Source organism: Phalacrocorax carbo, chromosome 6, assembly GCF_963921805.1.
Source record: "Phalacrocorax carbo chromosome 6, bPhaCar2.1, whole genome shotgun sequence".
In the NCBI taxonomy this organism is placed as follows: Eukaryota; Metazoa; Chordata; class Aves; order Suliformes; family Phalacrocoracidae; genus Phalacrocorax; species Phalacrocorax carbo.
In genome coordinates this window covers 20208451-20223993 of record NC_087518.1, presented here as the reverse complement: position 1 = coordinate 20223993, position 15543 = coordinate 20208451, and the positions used below count along the sequence as shown (strand labels likewise).

Below are 15543 nucleotides of genomic sequence, written 5' to 3'. Positions count from 1 at the left end.
TGCTGTGGTACTACACTGTAAACACCTGCTCTTGGTCACTGTCAAGGACAGGAAACTGGATGAGATGGGTATGCAGCTGGACTGTTACGATCTCTCTCACACTGTTATTATGGAATTACAGCCTGAGCAGCTTCTCTTGTTCCTTGCTATCTATGGATTTGTGACCTCATCTCGACACTATCATGTCAAAAAGAGAGGATACAATTCACAGTTAGAGAAATGCTAAATTAGATTTCGTGTGTGTCATTATTAATTTCTGCTGCACACCTACATAACAGAGGTGTATTCATTTTTGCTATAGTATAATTCAAAAATGTATCTTAGTTTTGTAATCCCTTTTCTCATCCCTTTCTAATTCAATTTCCTATGTCACAACTTCCCCACTCAGTCTCACCTGGGTTTCAACATTTCCACAGATCATTTTTCTTCTCAAATGGATTATGTCAATTACACGATAAACATAGTAATAGAAGTGTGTCACATTTTTTACATTAACAGTAGGAGAACCCAAAACAAGAGAAAAATGCCAGACTACCGTCCAGCACAATATATCCAAATAAAGATCATGCACCGTCTAGCTGCTAATTCCCCGAAACATCATTTTTTCTTAGCATATATAAAAATAAGTGTACTTTGCAGCACAATGAACTGACATAGGTACATGCCTTCTCATATACATCCTAATTTTTGCAACCTATTTCTACACATTGTAATAAAGTCAAAATATTTTTGTAGGCATTGCATAATGTTCTATTTACAGTATAAAATGTTCTATTTACAGTATGAAATATCAGTTCAGTCCCTAAATAATTTGTTTATTTGCATAATAATTATTTCCTGCCCTTTCTGCTCCCACCTTCCAAGATACACCAGTGAAAATTAGAAGTATTTATTTAAACGAGGGCTGAGAAACAAAATCAATTCAAGAGGTTTCCATGTGTACCTTGTCCCCTTTTCCTTCTCCCAATCTAAATTATGTTTCTCTAATCATAAAGTTGGGCTTTTAAAAATTATTTCTCAAGTTTTATCTTCTACAATACAAACCATTGCTGCTAGAACATATCCAATACACTAAGACACATTTTTGTTTTTCTTTATCCCAAGATGTTGGTGATGCCAAGATTTCATTAACTCTATGGTTCTAAGGTTAGCTTTGGTGAAAAAGCCAACATTTCATATTATCACCTGTGAACAGGCCTTTTTTTTTTTTTTTTTGTAAGTTTCACAGGGTCTATTTTAGTTGCATAATGTGACAAAAGAAAGAAAAAATTCTTAAACTCCTTCCACTGTAACAATCATAATTTTGCAAGTTTTCAACATATCTCTGTTTACTCATGGCTTCAAAAGATGTATCTTCTTGGCCTTTGTGACAGCTTTTTCCAGTTCTCAACTCACTATTACTATCTGTTTTACTAAAATTCCAGTAACCTGCAATATTTTTAGATGACACCAGCAGAATATAGACAAATGTTTCCGGTTAAAGTATGCCATTTAATTTTTATAAATCCTTTGTACCTTAGTCAACTTGCAGTTATTCAGGTTATGCATTAATCATGCTCTAAGCATATCTACAAGCAAACTAATTTCAGAAGGGATGGCAAGGATAATGCATAGGAGAGGCACAGCTGCAGTTGTGTTGCTCTATACCCAAATTACTTAGCTCCATACCCTACCCATTTAAAATCACACTGTGCACACACTGAATTGTGTTCTGTGCTACAAATGTCAAAGTTCTGAAGTTTTCTGATGGTGTAACGTATGCTTTAACACATAATCATATTTTAAACTGACACCTCTGTTACACCAGCTATATTTGGTGTTCATATTTACTATGGGTAAACACATGTAACAAATTTCACAGTCCTGATAAAGGAGTATAATACAATTAATTTTACAACAAATATGTCACATGCCATCATCTGTACGGGGTTTGTGTTTGTTTGCTTAATTTGCCAATGTGATAGCAAGCTTTGTTTGCTGAAGTGTTTTTGATGTCTTTTTTATTTTAGAACTACCACAGTGGGTCACTCTGAAAATCAGTAACGTCATGAATATAAGTATACTGGTAAAAGCTGTTATCTGAATTCCAGACTATTTTTGTAATGTACAGTTTATTTCCAAACTTGGGGAAGATTCCTAAACACAGTGATGTTCTAAATGATAGTTACCCCCCACAGCAAAGATCCCTTCCTACCCCAATTCTCACAGCACACAATGAATTACTATGATTTATTAAATAATCTTATATATACGACTGCAAGATTGTAGAGTTTTAATTTCATATTCAAATACTGCTAGTTATCACTACTACTAGTTAACATGGAATAAATCAATCTCTGTGCCTGAGATTGATTGATATTGATCAGTCTTTATAAAAATAATGTAATCACTCCACACTGATAAATTAACATTTATGATGACAATGTATCTTTCCTTAAAACACTTTTTCATATGTATCCATCTATTAAAAGTGTCTAGTATCAAAAAGTATAAACTAGTTTTAACAGGCAAATAAGATTAACTTCATTTTCCTGTCTGTAGTACCTAGATGGCAATAAAGGCTCCGTGTAACATAACTTAAAAGTCACTGTAGTAGGTGAGAGCAAAGATGGCTCTAAATCCAATACCTTTCCCCTAACAGAGGCTAAAAACAAGGAGGTGAAGGAAGGGTATTAGAGCAGGGCAAGGGTGTAGCTTTCCCCACCATGAGCCATCTGTGGATTGGGACTTCCTAAAGTAGAAGGTTTTATTAGTATTACTTTTATATATGTATTTAAATGCACTCTCTATACTTTTTCTTCTACAGAGCCACCCAAATGTTTTTGAACGACATCACCTTTTAACAGTTACATCACCCCAGAACTCCATGCCTCACACATCATATAGAGAGTGTTTTTCAGTTGTTCAGATCCTGCGTCATCAATGCTCTCTGGGAATTGTATTAAAATAGAGTGAACAATCAATTTCTATTCTTCCACTACACAGTATGTATGGTTTTAGAATCTTCCAAACTACCTCTTCTTAAAAATTTATTTTCCAAGAAGGGTGATGGACTTTAATTCTTTATATTTACATAGGGCAGACAGGGAAAAGCCTCTAAGCCACAGCAAAGGGGCTGTGCAAGAAAAAAAAAAAAAAAAAAGACGACACTGATACAAGTTACCACATAGAGGAAAATACAGCTAAGAGTCAAGACTTAGCTTTACCTTTTTGTGAGGCAACTGTATTGCACAATCATGCCTACAGGCAGCAAAGAATTAATACTTTCCAAACCACCATGTACCAGTCTGAGCCTCTTTCAGAACTACAAACCTTTTTTCCAGCAAAAACGAGTAGCTCTTGCAAACAGAAGCTCGTGAGTTTAATAACTTAAAAGACTAAAAAGTAGTTTATGAAGGAAAAAAAAGTTCACATTTTAATAACAAAATTAAAGGCCAATATGATTATAATTTTGGGGAACTGCTTGATTAAACCTGGCAGCTTCACAGATTGCACAGTTAGACTCTGATGATACTTGACAAGGGAACAGAACCACAAGGAAATTAAAATGAAAACATTCTCATTTTATTCTACAAATACCTAGAAGAATGTTTTCACCTTCACAGTATACCTTCCAAGTATTTAAATTATTAATTGTGGGTGAGGGTTTCAACTGTTAGCCAGAAATTAGAGACATGCAAATTCATTTGCAAGTTCAGGCCACATTCAGCAAGTATATTTATGAAGAAAACAGGGAACGAAAAGTAGGTCTAATACTTCAAAAACATTCTGCTCTTTAAGCAAGATGGACAGTATAAAGAATTTGGGTACAAAGGAGAGGACCTATTCAGTTACAAACTAAAAACACAACTACCCAAATAAAACAACACAATGTTTTTGCAGCAAGGGGGCATTTCTTGCAGAGTATACTGATACGTATGACAGAACAGGGCTCTAATCCGATTGGAATTGCCAGGCGCTAATGTAAAACACACACACACACAAAAGATTATCAAAAGCTGATTAAAAGCAATCCAAACATTACAATTGAAGAGTAGGGATTAAACGTAAGACATGATTTAGAAGATGGCTAAAGAATTTTGACCTTATTAATGGTCTTTATGTACTTTTCTGCAATACGTTGAGGAAAAAAAACATACTTCAGAATTGAAAGCATTCTGCTACACTTAAGGTTTTGTATATTACCAAAATTACACTACAATTAAGTGAAGGTATTTCAGGCTGGTCCAGGAGCACTGGCAGTTGCTAGGCAGCATCTGCTCCTGTCAGAGAAGCTTTTTTCTTTGTGCAATACAGAACCTCAGCCAGGAATACTGCCACCAATGGATTATTACAAGGCAGCTTACTGCCATCACATGGCAACTGCAAAGCGCTCAAACCGCTGCCTAGCAACACCACCTCTTTCTACTGAGTCATACCATCACTATGAAAATATTAATGTAAAAAAAGAAACAGATACCCGAGAAGAAAGGTGATCATTCACTAGCAAAGTGAATTATTGCTAGCATCCTTCCCCTACCCTCGAAGATAAAAATAGAGATTAGGCTCAAAAATCATGAGCTGTTTAAAATAGTTTTGCACATCCTGGTGACATGAGGTAGAATTAAAGAAACAGACCAAAAGCCCAGTGTTGTCCACTACGTTAGCTGCATTAAGGAAGGGATTTTGAGCTTCTAGCTTTGTAGACATCTATCCTAGTCACTCATCCCCTTCCTGTAAATCTGTTCCCTCAGTTGTAAATTCATTCAACTTCAGCTCTAGCATTACAGAAGTCCCTCACCAATACATCATTCCCTCTATGCAGGAAGTAAATGCAGCATTTTTTTTTTCTCCCTTTCAAGCAGAGAAGGCAGCTGTCTCAGTTTCTGGAACCCTTTTTCCCACTTTCCAATACCTAACCCACAAAGAGAAACACACTGACCATACCACACTCTGCACAGAGGAGCATGGAGCCATTCTGCACTTCTGCATTCCACAGATTGCAAGAGTGAGACAGAAATGGCTACGCTTTACTGTTGAACACTAGGAAACAAAGTAAGAAACCAATCAAGTTTTTAATATCTTCAGGGATGGAGATTGCATGACCTCTCCAGGCAACCTGCTCCAGTGCTTTACCATATGCATTGTGGAAATCAATGTCCCTTACTGTAATTTGCCACCCCTCCCCCTCCTCCTCCTCCTCTTTTTACTGTGCAACTCTGAAAAGTGTCTGTCTCTGTCTTCTCCATAACTCCCTAAAAAGTAGCTAACCAGACACTAGACTGCTTCTTTTCCTCCTCTTCTACAGGTTATACCACCCTAGACCCCGCAGACCTTCCTCTCTCATCATGTGCTCCAGCCTCCTAAACGTCTCCTAACCTCACACCTCGTATTGTGCTCCTGATATCTAGATATAGATATCTAGAGATACAGTGCTCTAGATGCAGCCCCAAGAGTGATTCCCCAAAGGAGGAAATGCTCACTTCCATCAACATCCTGGTTATATGGGAATGCAGGCTGGTGTGTGGCTAGCTACAAGACAGCACCACTGATTCGTGTTCACACATGCAAAAACATAGGTATCATCCCACAGCATTTTACATCTTATCCCATTTGACACCAACTACATCGTAATACTTTTAGTCCTCCTGTCTAACTGCTAAATAAGTTCATAACATGCTATGGTTACCTTGGCGTTTATGGTCAGTTTACATAATTCCTGTGAGGAGTAGGAAGGGAAGAATCAGGCAGATATATAGAAGTGTATTTATCAGTATACCAGCTCCTGCATCTTAGTTGAAAACTCTGTATTTCAGCCTATACTGTCTGCCACACAAGAACTTTTTGTGATCACCTGAGAACAGCTTACAAGACCGCTACGGAACCTTTGAACCCACACATGAGAACTTTGACCTTTTTGGTAAACTATTTGCTACTAAAATACTAAAAAATGAAATATTTACCTGGCATAATTGAAGACGCTTTTTTATGAGATCTAAAGCATTTTTAACTCTTCTAATCTTGACTTAAGCAAATATGCATTAAATAAATGCTATCAACATCATCTGAAAATCTGGGAAAGTCCTCTTTTTCTCTTATTGCATCCTCCATCCAGGTTGAAATAATTAACTTTTTTTTTTCATTATTAAAAGAATACTGTCTTGTGCCAGCTACCTGAAATGTAGTCACTCCAGAATTTAAAAAAAAAACAAGATCAGCAGTTGCAGTGCAATTTAGGGCCTTGCTGTGATGAAGAAAGTGAAGAAAGTTAGAGAGGGAAGCCTATTTTCTACCTCCACTTCCCCAGATACAAGAGAAGCTGTTTCTGCAAGACCAATGCTTCAAAAGCAATCTTCCTTGGTGTAAAACCCTTGGATGACAGAGACAACCAAATACTTACCAGGAAAAAAAAAATTAAGAACACAGCAGAACAACTTTGTTCATAATTCCAATCAGATCAATGTACTCAGAAAGGCTGAAACAGAACCGCAAGCAGGCAGAACGGAGGGCTGCAATTACTGTGCGCATGACAGAGTGATGAGGGAGCTCTACTGACAGCAGCAGCACAAGCTGTTCCTAGCGGATGCTTAGCTGCGTGGTCAGCAGACAGCAGGCCCAAGCACATCAGCTCACAGAGCTGGTCTTTCTGTGCCCCAGGCCAGCACTTCACATACTAACATGTCATTGCCAGAAGAACAGCCAGTCAATATAACCCTTAAACAGAAACATAGACACATAGGTGATTCACCTGGTCACTCTTCTCATGCAAGGTGAGGTGCACAGGTAGCATGCAGCTCCATTTTGTAAAGTGTATAATAGCAAAATTATCTCACAAAAATGTTGGTCTTGCTTCACTAAATGCAGTGAAACTAGACAGTTGCCTCTTTGGTTTATCAAAAATTGAGTTGCCAATTATTCAGCTCATGAGCACTCAGAGAAAAACCACAAAGAAACAAAGTTCAAGCCACAGTTTTCAATAACCGCCTTTTACAGTAATTCATATATTTTTGGATTATTTTTCCCACACTGGCTGACACTTCCTCACTTGTGCCTACACTCTCTGTCCATGTGTATAGTGTAGCCATATATACATAAATTTGCATACATTACAACCTGTACCCAGGTGAAGTGGGCAACTTTATGCAGATATTTCCATAGGCATTTTCCTCTAAAGAGGAAGGGATTGGTGAAACAGAAACATCTCCCCCCACCCTCCCAGATCCAGGCCCAGTTACTGGAAAGATATGCAGTGCTCCATACAGGCACTATTTAACACTGTCTGTGATTGTCTCCTATGAAAGGTTTTCTGCTACATTTACAACTTGTTCAGGTAGTCCACACACCCCAGCAAGGCAAAGGACTGTATGCAACCCAATAACCAAACAGTCCTGCAAAAAATTATATATTGCTTTCAGTTGACTTCTGCTTAACAGTTCTCCAGGGTCCTCCAACAGGTGTGTCAGGCTTCATTTATCAGAAGACTGAAAGGGCAGGTACACTAAATTAACAGTTGGCATAAACAACTCATTCATAAACATATTTAGAGGGAAGAAAGAGTCCCCTGCTGTTCAAATACACAGAAACCAGAGATTTCTAGAACAGTAAGCCACCTGCCAAAGCACACTGAACTACACTCTAGCATGCTGGGTAACTCACAGACACAGACATACTCAAAATAAAGAAAATAAAATAATTCACCACTCCATCAACTACCTACTGCCAACACTAAAAGCCTTTGGTGCTTAAGCTTCCTTACATTGTAAGGTCCAGAAATACTTCTATTTTTGTTTCAGAGAGCAACTGGCATCACCTTACCTCTGAAAGCAGAATGACCTGCTTTTAATCACCAAAAGTTAGCTGGCACCACTTGTCATAAGCTTTCCTTAAGGCTTAATATCCAGAAAGACTCAAGAAAAGAAAATGAAGTCAAATGCTGAAGTGGGACAAGAGGGAAGACTTATCCTTGTAATAAGTAGTCACCTCACAACTATACTGGAAAGCACCTAGTCTGCTCAAACCCACAGTTACCAGTCTTTTCTAATACATTCAGTATGCTTTGACTGAAGACCTGTTTAAGCAAACACTAAAATATGTCTAAGAGGAAGGAATTACAGCTAAAACAACTTAAAAGATGCTTTCAGGATCTCAGAATAGATCATAAGTTCATTCTGACATGCAAAAAGCTGAATGGAGGTTTGATTTTAACATCAGTCACTTGAGTAAAATGTTTCATCTCTTTGACTTGAGGTTCACTGACCACCCAGATTTTGAAACAGAACACACAAACACACACACACACACACACACAAAAAATAATCTATGAAACGTATATGGCCACCGATAACACTAGTTTTTGGAGGTCATCAGGGATTTACAGCTCTTCCATATGAGAACTATGTTCCAAATAATTAACATATTCACCAGAAAAGCTTGTATATCTACATGTCATTGTGCAGATAAAGACAAAGAACTCTTCCCAATTATTCCCTTTTGTGGGCTTTTAAAAGCCACCAAATACGTGGTAGAGAATTTTCTAGACCACAAATTCTGGTAATAGTTCTTACATGTTTCCCTGATGTTTATATTGGACTCTGACTTTTTAAGAAGGCTTTGCAAGATAATGGGACTCAAGTCCAGCCGAGCTATGCCCTTGGCTGTAAACTAAGAAAACTACCTTCAGAAGAATTAATAAAAATACCTACTCTTCTGTCTTCCAAACCATGACCTGCACCGTCACGCCACACTCACACAGCAACTTCCTATGCCTTAAATTGTTCAAAAGATAAACAGCTTTAAAATTTCCTTATTGATTTCGCTCTGAAGAATCTCCCTTTCTGTCCTACAGGCTTGACAACGAATCTAAACCCAAAGCATATACATAAGAAATACCAAAAAATTACCTAAATTTCCCAAGAACTAGGAGCATCCGATGCATGCTGTCAAATACCCTGTTTTTAATTATAACTGACACCTGCTGCATTAGAAAAGAAAGCAAAATAACTTGTTCCTTGAATAAACATGAAAAGCCTTGTTTCCTACCAATGGATATTCACGTTCCCATTCCCTCCATTTCACCAACAGTCCCATGGCACACCTAATGCAGTACCATCGGACTTTTAATCTTTTGGTATCCCCAGTCCTATTCCTGAGCACTTCTGTCTACAAAGCACCCTCAAGGTCACTCCCATGCTCACAGCAACAGCTTGCAGTTCATATTCTCCAGCAAGCAAATAAAAAGGCTGTATTAGGAAGAGCCCTGATAGAACCTTATTATTCATTCTTTGCAGCAAGTCAGTAGCTACTTATCTGTACTTTTATCCACAGCAACACTAGTAAATTCTTTCTTCATCACCCAGCACTAATTTTCATTAAACCTGTAGGAAATATATTCCTGAGACTGACAACTGTCATCATAAAATGTCACTCATTACTGGATGAGATGTATTGTTAGGTGAGGACAGAAAGCCTGAACATTTAAAGATTTCCACCCTTCGGATATTAGCCTAAATAAAAAACCCATTCTACACTGTGGACAAGGTCAGAGAGGAACCACTTTTGCCCCCACCCTAGTGGCCAGCAGCTGAAGTCCTGAAGGTCTTAACTGAATAAATAATATGGCATAACTACAAATAAATGGAGAAAATTGATCTCAAGACCATCAAAGCATCAAAAGTTAAATCCCATATTGCAATACTATTGCTTGGTACTCTAAGATCACACCTACATTCCCATACAAATAACGCGATAATCTTCTAAGCGTACACATTCGATCCCTTGCCTTTGCAAGCAATTTGAAAAACCGTTTCTCAACATCATTCCTTCTGTATTTAGAGAGTTTTGGCTAATTTCTACTGTAAATGTATTTGTGGACAACTAGTATTTAGATGATCCCGAACTGGTAATATCTTCCAGATTAATTCTCATCCAGCTCTGCAGACCAGATATGCACAAGAGTAACCACAATGCTAGTCTTTTCTAGGATAAATGAGAGAAAATATATTAATCTCTTCCCACAGAACAGTATAGTAAATCTCCAAGTTATCTCAGCAACAACAGAAATACAGATTTACACTGGAATGAAACTAAAATTGCCCACTAAGTTAAATGACACTTCACTAAAGTTTCCTCTCTATACTGAAAGCCTCCAATCAGGTGCATCTTGGGAGTTGCTCTTTTCCCAAGGCATTTCAAAGTGTGATTCATTTCTCATTCAGTCAAATAACACATATACATTTCCTTCTTGACCCCTGACTGACATATTCCTCTGTTCATTCTTAAGTCCTAAGGATAAAAAAGGCCCTTAGGGGCAAAATACTGAATGGAACTAAAAAGACTCCAATCCACAGATCATCTAGTTTTCCTGATTAAGGAGCAAGTCCCCAGGTATTACCACCCCCTCCCAAAACAGTGTTGCACAGAAGGTTTAGTACATCCTTCCACATAGCTTTAGTTCCAAGACAGATCACTGAAGAATATCCTTAGTCACCTCCCTCCTGCTGCCAGACAGTAACAGTTTCTGGCAATAAGGTACGAAAGAGAAGATGAAATGTAATATACATCCCATAACGCAGAGCTCAGGTGCAATGACTGATATTGCTTCCCAGATTATTTTTTTGCAATTTGGGGGAGGGACTTTTTTCCTCTCTCTCTGAAACTTTTCATTCTAAACCTGTAACAAACTGTTTCAGTGATACCAGGAAACTGCAATGTCAATCAACTCAAAGCACTCCTTTGCTTAGTACCTGCCTTCTATGTGAACAGGTAAGAAGAGAGTAGTATGTCAAGAGATTTGGTGAGGGAAGGCAGACTTTTAATAAGTTTTGCAGTCCTGTTTTTCAAAATACAAATATGAATTGGGAAATGTGCAAGCCAAGGTTTAGTGATGGGGGGAAGGGGAGATCAAAAATCAAGATACTGATCAAAAAGCAGAAGCTGCAGTGCAGAACTATACCTAGAACATTATGATGTTTCATCCTTTCTTAGTAGGAGCAAGGGAAATATTAGTTACATGTATTTGTGCTTATGGATTCATTTTTCATTGTTACCGATTTAGTGGTGAAAATAAAGATAAATTCATTTTAAATGAAATAACAGCTTTTAACACTAGTTCTTTGAATAAACTAAGAACAAGTGGTCTTTATGCAGGCAGGCTTTCCTCCTTCTCCACAATTTAACACATACATATTTAATACGATCAGCCATACAAAGCACCGGATTAACTACATTAAGAAGAAAAAAAATCCCCACCTTTCTTGAAAACCACTGAAACATGCTCCTTGCACAAAAATAAAGCAGCAGAAACTGACAGCCTAATAAAATATATAATCAGCTCTCATACATTTGCCAAATTTTAATTAATAGTTATTTACTAAAGAGTTCTCTCTGCTTAGTTTTTTCTTTTAATTCTTTATAATTTAATACTTGGTTTAGAAGACTAATATAACTAATCAGATCACTTTAATAAATATTTTCTTAGAGTCAGAAACTGCTTTAAAAATATTAGAACACTAGAGGGCTAGAGAGCTAGTTATTTTCAATAATCAGTTTAGAAATATCACTAATTGTTTTCTTAACTGGTCATCTTAAGCATCTGTGGAAGATCTTGCTGCCTTTCAACAGCAAGTCTAAAGTTTTAAAAGTGTAGTTAGGATTGGAGCCACTGAACATAAGTATTTCTAAATAGAACAGAAGGGAATTAATCACAACAGCTACCAGGTAGTTGCTGTACTACAGTAGCTGCAAAATACAAGCAAGGAAGAACTTCAGTGTTGTTCGGGGAGTGTTTAATTATTTATTTAGAAATAACCTTAGCCATCTTTTAATATCTTTGCTGCAGAAGTATACAATGACTTATATGAGAATTGGGCAATACAATAGCATTCTACAACTGTAAGCTTTGAAAACTTCTTTTAATTGTAGCTAGACAGGCAAAGAGAACTTCAGAACTACGAAAAAGCCACAAACGTTCTCATCAGCAAATCTAACATGTTCTCTTACAAGAGTCTGTGTAGCTGGAAAGGGGTATCTATAAAGGGCTCCAGCAAGCATGTAAGAAATGCCTTTGTCTTCAACTCTGAAAGCCAACGCAGAATACAAAGCCCTTCTATACCCACATGTTGAGAGAGGGAACATGGTGTCTTTCTGAAGGAAGAGTTTCTATAAATTCTCTTCTTTGAGCCAACTACCTAGAGAAGATGACGACACGGATCATAATTTACTTTCAGAGAACAGCATCAGAATTAACCTCTTTATATAACACTTTCACCTTCCTTGATGCACATGAACAAGTATGTACAGGGCCTGGGTGCCCAGACATACCTTTCTATTTCAGCAGAAAGCTCTTTGTAGTATTCCAGTTGCAGAAATAACTGATTTTTTTCCCCACCCAACTTACACCAACGGGACTTAAAGCCTGTTGCCTTAATCTAAAGGCACATCAAAAAGTTTCATGGTTTAACAAGAACACAGAGAAAACACACAGAGGTTTTTTTGACAGTCAGTGGTCAAAATAAAAACAAACTACTAAAGCCCAAGGCATAACCTCATACCAGCAACTCATGCCAAGAAAATTATTTTTGCACATATTATTTGTGAAATTAGGATAACTTACATCAGGAAAAACCCACTTTTTTTTTTTCTTTGTTTGTTTTCACTAGTGCACCTCCTAACACTAAAACCTTATGTCTACACTTTCTATAGGCTAGTTTCTCCAAAATGCACAAAAATGACCATTCCAGCAAGCAATGACATATCTAATTCTGAAAAATTATTACTCCTCTCCCCACCTGTCGTAACTAAACTCCAGACATAGGCAGCATTTTTCACCTATTCTCCCTCTCTGGAGGATTATCAATCAATTTTAATTACAGGAAAAGTAATTAAATCTACCCAAGAATAGAAAACACTCACCTAGAGATCACCAAAATTCTTAAGACTTAGCCATTATGTCAGACCTACCCACATGTGTGTTGTCTGAAAAAGGAAAATCAACATTACAGGAATATTCTTAAGACTACAGAACATTGATTGAAATAACTCTTGTTTTCATTCACTACTCTCTCTTCCGGATGCCTCTTCTAGACTTGTTTACAACCTGAATGGAGATTTCCTATCTTTTCCTCCCATATATCTGTGTAAATAAAAATTAGTTCACCTACTTTTCAGTCAAGGTAACATATGTATTTTCTCATTTGAGAACACAGGCCAAACACAAACAAACAAAACTCTGAATATCAAAACCCTGCAACACAGAAAGAAAAAGGACTACATAAACAGAAGAAAAACCAACAAGACTTGAGAACATAATATTTTTTTTTCAGAAGCACCCTTTACAGTTATACCAGCAAGTTTAGCACTAGGACAGCAGAGGTAGTCTTTCATCAAGAGTTAATATGCAAGCAAGTCTGGATACTTCATACTCTCTGTACATCCAGCTGAGATGTAACAAAGCCTGTTAATTTTATATACTCCCAGTGACTGACAAACATAGCAACAGTATTGTAAGTGACGACTTTCTTGTGTTATTTTATGCCACTTGTGTATACTGCCCTACACTTAGAGCTTCTCATCTAACACACTGTATTTGAAAGCTTTTTTTTAAACCAAAGTGGATTCCTTACTTTTATTCATTAAGATGACAAATGGAATGTACTAAGCAAAATATTTGTTGCACAAGATGAAAAATTAACAAAGTACTATACATTTTGTTGTTCGTTGACTACATGCTCAGAATTTCTTTGTATTTATACAATATTTCTTTTTATTCTTCTCTTGAATATTAGTGTCAGTAAGACTTTCAACTGCTCACAAGTCAACCGTCGAAACCCCACTTTAACAGGTTAAGAGATCTTTGGAACAAGTTTGTTCATGTTTTTTTAAATATTTGCAGAAACTGACCATCACTACACACTGTGGAACTCAATCAATATGAACAATAACCATAAATTTAATGAAGCATTTAGGGAAGTACACAGGGTAGACTACCTACTTTTATTATTATACATGTCAACGGTTTTTAGAAAATAGAAAAAAAAAAACCCGAAAGTGAAGTTAAAGAAAGTCTGTCTTCCTTTCATCAGGCATAACGTTTCTGCTTTTATCAGAAAGGACTGGATGATAAAATTAAAACAAAAAAACAACCCCAAAGCCATCAATGACGACCTCTCAAATCAAAGCAAACGAGATTCAAGATGACAGTAAAACCTCATTTACCATAAGCAACGAAAAATAACGCTACGCATTTACAGAAACACACGAGTCGTTTCTGATGAACGCAATGCGCCACGAACGCTTTAACTCGAGATTATTAACAGTAACAGCCGCTGTACTCCAGAAAAAGACGTCCATTTTCAATCTGATAAACCCGGCCCAGCCCAGAGCCAGGTTTTAGGCTTTCTCTCCTTCCCACGTCGGTGCCGTTCCCGGGGGGCCCCGTGGCTCGGAGCAGGTGCATCACCGACGCCCCCTAATGACACCCCACCGTAACCATTCCCTTCCCATAAACTCCATATAAACAGAATCACCACAAACCACTGATTAAAACAGAGAGAAAAGGAATCGCACGCTTAAGTGGATTAAGGGCTCAGCGACTCGTTTTCTGATTATTTCTGCAATCAGGACCCGAGCGCGGACCCCCAGAGTCTACTTGTATCTGGCCGCGGACAAACTCAGCGCGAGAACCCGAATCAAAACAGACGCAGGCACGCTCCGGGGACGCGCCGGGCGCTGCGGGCAGCGGCGGCGGCTCGGCCCGGCCCGGCCCGGCCCCGCCCCCGCCCGTTCACCCCGGAGCTGCCCCCTTCGCCCGCGGGGCAGCGGCTGCCCTCCCGCCCCGCGCCGCTCGGCGACATCCCCGGGAGAGGGTGGGGTTCCGGCCGCTGCGGGGCGGGGGGGTGGTGGTGCGGGGGAGGGGATGTGGCAGCACCTACCCACGCCGTATTTTTCCTCCTCGGTCGGGCTCCACATGCTGCTGCGGCGGCAGCCGGCCGCGGATTCCCTGGGCAGAGCGAGGCGGGCGAGCGCCGCTCATGGAGCGGGGGCGGCTGCTTCTCCTTCTCCTCCTCCTCCCCCTCCACAGCGGGGGTGCTGCACCCGCCGACCGCGCAGACAGCCCCCGCCTCACGCTCCGGCCGGGGCTGCGCTTAGGGACCCTCTACCGCTGTCGGGGCGGGGGGAGGGGGATCGTCGTCCCCCGCCCGCCGGGGCAGCAGGAGCCGTCGTTCCCCTCAGCGCCAGCCGGGCGCTCGCCGCCGGCCCAGCTGCTCTCCTAGCGCGGCCCCGCAGGCTCCCGCCCTGCCGACGCGGCGGCCCCGCGCAGCTCGGCGGCCTCCAGCCGCCTCCTCCTCCTCGCCGCTCCCGCCGCCGCCGTCGTCGTCGTCGTCGCCACCGGCGAAGGACTCGGGCTGCCGCGCCCCCCGCCTCCCGCTGGAGCACCGGGCGCATGCGCGTCCCGCACCGCCTCCCCCCCGCGCCCCCGTCACCGCGCCGCTGCACGAGGCACGCGCGGGCGCGAGGTGCGGGGGCGGCGGGGCCGGTGCTAGTGCCCGGTTCCCGCATCGCTCCGCG

At 39.9% G+C, this 15543-nt stretch overlaps 1 protein-coding gene across 12 annotated transcripts in view; it reads right to left on the bottom strand.

The window, feature by feature from the left end:
* The window catches only part of DOCK3 (dedicator of cytokinesis 3), a 222954-nt gene extending 207679 nt beyond the window's left edge, over positions 1 to 15275 (bottom strand). For 11 of the 12 annotated variants that reach the window (XR_010373348.1, XM_064454097.1, XM_064454103.1 and 8 more), the window contains exon 1: positions 14907 to 15275. Coding sequence is in view for 11 of the 12 variants with exons in the window: in XM_064454097.1 (XP_064310167.1) it covers positions 14907 to 14943 (37 nt within the window). In the remaining variant the exon portion in view is untranslated. The remainder of the gene's footprint in view (positions 1 to 14906) is intronic. The other variant, XM_064454104.1, reaches the window with a different exon arrangement.
* Positions 15276 to 15543: the final 268 nt, after the last annotated feature.